General features: G+C 34.5%; 1 protein-coding gene across 1 annotated transcript; it reads left to right on the top strand.

The window, feature by feature from the left end:
- Positions 1–3,907: 3,907 nt before the first annotated feature.
- Positions 3,908–6,287, top strand: LOC120158874 (protein NAP1-like). Its single transcript, XM_039169603.1, has 2 exons — positions 3,908–4,378; positions 5,703–6,287. The coding sequence occupies exon 2, from the start codon at positions 5,736–5,738 to the stop codon at positions 6,285–6,287; it is 552 nt and encodes a 183-aa protein (XP_039025534.1). The 5' UTR covers positions 3,908–4,378; positions 5,703–5,735.
- The last annotated feature ends 729 nt before the right edge of the window (positions 6,288–7,016 follow it).

Raw genomic sequence — 7,016 nt, 5'->3', positions numbered from 1 at the left:
ATCTGCATCTACCCTGGTAGTGGCATTTACATAAAGTCGTAACTTGTGGTAGCATACCGTATTTTCGGCATATGGTGTTTAATATTTCATCTCATATCAACGGATGGGGAATTTGTTTTCTTTAATCATTAAGAATAATGTTGTTTTTCTCGGAACTTGCTGTGAGAAGTGCAAAAGGTGTCCGATCTGCCGTGTTTCTATCGAAGAGCGACTGTCGGTGTATGATGTCTAGTCTTCAAATGACGTGTAGAAAGTTTGTATAAAATTTTCCAAATCGTCAAAGAATTGCTTGTGGTTTTTAGATGAAGCAAGCGTTGAGAAGCTGGCCATTCTGGTTTCTCCAAAAGTGATGTAGTGTCTATGGCATTCAAGAATTGTAAATAACTTGGTGCACTGTGGAATGGATAAAATCAGTGAGTTTGACATGTTTTGAGTGTCCCTCGCTTCTTCCAACTCCATTTGGACTTGTTTTATTTCTATTTAGGCATGTACAGATCCAAGTTTTATGGCTTGTGAAGGTAATATGCAATGTTATCAAAACCGGACCGGCCGGTTTGACCGGTTGAACCGGGAACCGGTTGTCTGTCCGGTCCGGTTAGCCTCCAAAACCAGTTTTGCAATGAATCTCTAAAGAACCAGTAGAACCGGCTGGGAACCGACAAAACCGGTGTGAGCCGGTTGGGAACCTGCGTTTTGTTTTTTTTTTAAATTAAATCAAACGACGTCGTTTGTTATAATTTTTTTCAGCCTCAAATTTATTTTAATTATATAATTATCATCAAAAAACAATGAAGGTTAATCTTTGTTTGTTTATTTTAGTTATATAATTATATTTAGTATTTAATATGTTTTATACTTTTACTTTTAATTGTTAAGTATTGTTTGAGAATTTAAATTTAATTTTGTATTTATTTATCATATTGTTAGGTGACGAAGATCTTGATGTTGTGAACTTTCAAGTTCAAAGTGGTGATGGTGGTAGTAGTTCAACTAATGAAGAAGTTTTTCCCAATATTTTGGAATTTGAGGGAATCAATTTCAATGAATATTATGATAATTAATACTTGTATCAGTTATGTACTTTTTTTATTTAGTTGTTGATGAATTTCATTAGGTATTTACCGTAAATATTACGTTGTAGTTGATTTGAATCATTTTGTTTCACTTGATGTTATGGTATTTAACTTATATATGTTATGACTTGTGATATTTTTATATATTTTAATATTGTTAACTTAAAAAAAGTATATATATATATATATATATATATATATATATATATTGCTTTGAATATTATATAAACTTTTAAAAAATATTATTTTTTATAAATCGATTTAATCGCGGTTGAATCAGTATTTTCACTGGTTTAAGGTCCGATCCGATTTTAAAAACATTGGTAATATGTGATAAATCATGGGTTCTTATTCTTCTATTTTCTTTTCCATTTTGCGTATGAAATAGAAATAAAGTAGGCGAAGCACAGGTTTGTTTTGTTCTATGAATTTTTACATTACAAACGGAGGGAAGGAATTACATCAATAGGGTATGAACCTTGTGTTCATGAGATGCCAACAAGGTGCCTTAATCATTGCACTCTTATGTTGTTTGGGTCTCCGCTCTCCGTTTCTGTTCCTGTTTGTAACACAAGATTTGTGGGTTTTATTTTGTTGTGCTCAATCTACAGGAGATATTAAAGGAATTAGGGCATCTCAGAATGGACCAAGTGTCTCCTATTTGTTGTTTGTAGATGATAGCTTGATGTTCCTTAAGAGTTCAGTATCTGAGGCTAATCATATCAAAAATATGCAAGGACTTTATGTTGCTTCTTCGGGACAACAGATCAGTTTTTTCAAATCCGTTTTTATTTTAGTCCAAATACGATTAGTGCGCATTAGGATCGCATGACGAACATATTTGGTATTCAGGTAGTGGACTCTCTTGGACATTATCTTGGGCTTCCTCTACACATTGGTAAAAATAAAATGAGAACCTTCGGCTATTTGCGTGATAAAGTAATGACTAAAGTCACTGGGTGGACAAAGTGTTTATTGTACTACGGAGGAAGAGAAGTCTTTCTTAAAGCAGTGGCTCAGACTCTACCTTAGCACGTTATGTCTTGTTATTTATTACCAACGCACTTACTAAATGAAATCACAAGGATTATGTGTCAATATAGGTGAAAAAGGCAAAAATTCAAAACATGGATGGCCTCTTTTTACTAATACAATCTGCAAACCTGTTGGCTTTAAAGATCTCTAGTCCTTTAATACAGCAATGCTAGGTAAACAGGAACAAGGGCTCATTAGGGAACTAGAGTCTTTGTTTAAATGTGTTTTGTGTCAAGTATTATCTTGATGGTGACGTGCTAAATTTTAAAATCGAAAATAAGAGCTCGTATGCATGGAAGGGTTTTCATAAAGCTTTACGAGCCATATCCAATGCTCTTTTCTGGAGAGTTGGATGAAACGGTACTTCGCACTTATTTAAAGATAAATGGGGTGGCATAAAGTTAACAACACTTGTAGGTATTTATAACAATGCAGGGAAGAGGGACATTCGCTGTGGTGACTTCATGCGACATGTTGCAAGTTCCTATAGCTCCTTGTTTTAATGATAGTATTGTGGAAATCATGATTCGGGCATATACTCCGTACGATGGGCTTATCGGTGATTTCTAAACTGTGGAAATCTATGGCAAAGCTGAAAATTCTCCCTAAAGCACGTATCTTTGCATGGCTCTTGGCGCATGGTGCATTACCATTCGGCTCTAGAATTAGGAATGCAGGATTAGGTGAGGGTCTCTGTCCTCTTTGTAACCTTGAGATCGAGATGACCATTCATGTTGTTCGGGACAGTTACGTCGTCAAGGAGGTGCTTCTACACGCTGAAATACCAGGCTCGGTTCTCAACTCTATGAGTGCGTTTGGTTCACGAAATGTAAGATTACTAGTAGGAATAAAAGATTACCAGGGAATAGGATTACTGGGAATGTTGTATTTTGTGTTTAGTTGGTTTAACAGGAATGTAATATTACCGTGTTTAGTTAAAGGAATAAAAGATTATTGGAATGTATATTTGATCAAATTGTCCTTATTATATATTTGTATAATATTACAAATTGCAAAATATTTATATATTTTCTTTAAAAAATTAAATTCATAATATTTATGTAATTTTTTTTACAAAATTAAAAATATAAAAAAAATTTAATGAAAGGGTAAAAATTTTTTAACCCTTGAACTTCATATAAAATTTTAGTTATAGATTTTTTTTTGTAAATCTAAAATAATTTAAGGATAAATTTATAATTTAACCTTCGTAGAATTTTTATTATTTAATGACAGAAGAAGAATATTTTTGAAAAAAAAATAAAAATTTAAGGGCATTTTAGTCCAAAACGCTGGTAATGTTATAATACCTAAGAGAAGGGAAGTAATGATATTCCCGGTAATATACCCAAAAAATCTACTATTGGTAATAAAACATTACCGGAAATGAGATTCCCGACCAACCAAACATGAGAATATAGGGATGAGAATCCCATAATTCTCGAACCAAACACCCTCTATATGTACATCTCCACTACATTGGTTAGAATCTACCTTTGTTACGCTTGGTTTGGAGGACTTTGTAGATTTATTAATGCTTCTGTGAACATTTGAAATGCGAGGAACTCTATCGTACATGATGGACAATTTCAACCTCATTGATCCTAGTTGTCAATGCTCGTCATCTACATCGGGGTTGATAAGGGCCATGGGTTGCTTAAATGAAAATTTTCATTTTTTAATCAGAAATTATATAATCATATTTTATCCTTTAAGTACGCGTTTGGATCAAGAATTTTAAGATTCCTGACAAGCATTTTTTTTTTCTTACTAAGGATACCCATGTTTAATTGGGTATTCTCCACACACGGTTAAAATATCTTCTTCTCCCCGTAGTTGATTTAAGTTTTGCTTGGATCTATTCTGCCATTTTTTTTATAATCTTGTGCAGTATTTGAGCTTTAATGGAAGATTGAATAAACTTAAAGAGGGGTTGTAAACTGTAAAGTAAAAGAAAGGATATTTGATAGGGTCCGGTTATATTCATAGTTGAATCAATTAGACTCTTAGACCAGTTATCTTCTCCCCCTTCTGTTTTTCCATTTCCTTCCCCAGAAAACCGTCAAAACTCCACCGACCCATGCCCTCCACTCCCTTGGGCTCGCCGACGAGCTCTCGGTCAGTAACCCAGACCGTCAATGGCTCCCACCACTTCACAATCAAGGGCTATTCCTTAGGCAAAGGCATGGGTGGATCGATCTCTTATCGTTCTTACTGTTAATCGATATTTGTATTTTTTAACGGGAAACTTTACAGTTATACCGGCACAGGTAAGTTCGTCTTCTCTTCTGTAAGTCACATTTATATATATATTTTAAATATTTTTCGAGAATCATTCAAAACAATAGTCGTTGAACCTTGATCTCTGCATTTTTCGTTATTCTTTTTTTCCACTTCGATTAGGGTGGATCGATCTGTTGTTCTTTCTGGCATTAACGCTAATTTGTTAATTTAAATGCATGTTGATCGATTCGTCAATGTTAGAAGGGATCCTGTTTTTTCTTCATCAAATGCTATGTTGTTAATCGGTATTTGTATTTTTGAATGTGAACGCGCTTCATGAGCTAGATCCGCTGCTTCTTGTTACGTTTTTACTCTTTGATCAAGTTTGAATTGGTTGTATCTTGGTGATTCGTTTTAGTTTGACTCAGCGGTTATCTACTGTGTGAGTTTTATCTAGCAAGATCGGAAATTTATGTTCTGTGCGTAAGAATCTCATTTATTAAATTGAAAGTGAAACTTAGGGATGGGAGGAACTATATATGGTTCTTTTGGGCTTAGTTCATAAATAATTTTGTCATTATTTATTTGCTTTATGCTAAAAAGAGTAATTTCTCATGTGTTCGATAGTGTTGCACATTTATTATAAACTGTTCAGTTCTTGCTGAAGCCTTTTCATTATGATGTGTGGGATCTAAGTGAAACGTTGTGCATGGGTAGTGATTACCTTAAGCCAGTTATACTTTTAATACTGAAAGCTTTCTACTGAGAAGGAGATAGTTAATCAAGAATAAGACAAAAGAAAACATATGCCCATGGTAGAAGTTCAGTCTGTTTTGTACAAAATAAATGCAAGTGATTGAATATCATTATCAACATATTTGTTATGTATTTTTTAGGCTTCTGTAATGATATACATTCTACCTTTTTAATATGCTGCAACCTGCCATGTGGGAATTTCATTACCAAATAACTTAAGGTGGTTTATACTCTAATTTTATAGATAGCAATTTTGTTGCTTGCTTCTGCAAGTGTGAGCTATGCTTTACATGCATGGTATATTAATTTGTGAATGAGGTTGATATCTTAGTTACTACTTACTATTTAAAAATTCAAATTATTAATTAAGCAATTAAAATCTGTTGATCTAAATGAAAGAATTGTTAATTAGTTGACTTGGAATACATGTGACTTAAAGGTCATGTCTTGTTGACACTGCATGATCACATGTCAAATGGTGGCAAGAGCTATTGCCATCTAAAGATGATCCCTTGAATTCAACATAGTATTTTTTAATCAGAGAAATCATTAAATGACGATAGAATCAATAGAAAGATGATATTTCAAGACTTTTATTTGACCTCAATTGTGAAGGATATTTCTGGTGCTGGAATTCTGTTTACGCCTATGCACAAATGCTTCAAAAGCACGAGGCCAGTTGGGGGATATTTTGCCGAGTCAGTCACTGATCTTGGAGAACTGCAGCCATTTGTCCGTATTTTTGGCTGTTATGGGGTTGATAGACTAGATAGGATGATGAAAGAACACACTGCTGCCCTGTTGAATTGCATAGACACATCATTACGGTCAAACCGTGAATTGTTAGAAGCAGTTGCCAGCAGCATGCATTCTGGTGACAGAATAGAAAGGGAGGTTTGTTTGAAGCAAATTGTGGATTTGGACACAATAATCTGTTTTTGCATTGAGGCAAGACAGGCCTTGGCTTTTGATAAACTTTTAGCTGAAGCTTCTGGTGCTGTACTCAAAGTAGGTGCACCTCTAATTTATTCATTTCTTGCCGGAGTGGTTAAGCATATACCTGCAGAAATACCCGAAAAGAGGGAAATAAGAAGAATGAGGGGGGTCGCAAACAGTGTTGCTCTTGCCTGCAGAAATACCCGAAAAGAGGGAAATAAGAAGAATGAGGGGGGTCGCAAACAGTGTTGCTCTTGCTGGTGATCATGACTCTGAGTGGGTTAGATTTATTTTGGAAGAAGTTGGAGGTGCTAATGATGGGTCCTGGAGCTTGTTGCCTTATTTATTTGCCACTTTCATGACATCAAATATCTTGAACACAACCGGATTCAACGTTGACACGGGGGGTTTCAATAACAATATCCATTGTTTGGCAAGGTGAGTGTCATTTCTGGTTTTCTTATAATTTAAAAGGTAGAAAAAACTTTTTGGTCGACCATGAGTTCTGGAGACCGAAGCATCTTATTACAAACTGAAAAAAAAAAATCAGGGAATTTATTGATTGTTATTTGTATGGTGACATTGTTGATTATAAAGGAGTATGCCAAACTACCATAACTACTGAAATGCAAAACTTCAATTCATGTGCCAGTCTTTGGAGCTATTCTTCAGTATAATATTTTATGGAATTATCTTCCCGAATGATTGTTACAAATAGAACAAATTCCAAACATTGATTTCCATTATATGTTTTATGCTTCAATGTTCAGCCGATCCGTTTGGTTTCTATCGTATGAGACATATTCAATAAAAATATTTGTAAGAATCCTTTATAGGGATGATTAAATCACATAAGATAAAACCAGCTGTGATTAAAAAGCACTGTTAGCAGAGTGCGAACCAATTTTGAAGCAAGGGGCAACTTGATTTTTCCACCAACTTTGAGATTTGTAATGGATGGTGAAATGCCTCCTTATCTGCTTGTAAAGGATT

The sequence above is a fragment of the Hibiscus syriacus genome, unplaced genomic scaffold (assembly GCF_006381635.1).
Source record: "Hibiscus syriacus cultivar Baekdansim isolate YM2019G1 unplaced genomic scaffold, ASM638163v2 tig00111331_pilon, whole genome shotgun sequence".
In the NCBI taxonomy this organism is placed as follows: domain Eukaryota; kingdom Viridiplantae; phylum Streptophyta; class Magnoliopsida; order Malvales; family Malvaceae; genus Hibiscus; species Hibiscus syriacus.
This window is presented reverse-complemented; position numbering and strand designations above follow the sequence as displayed.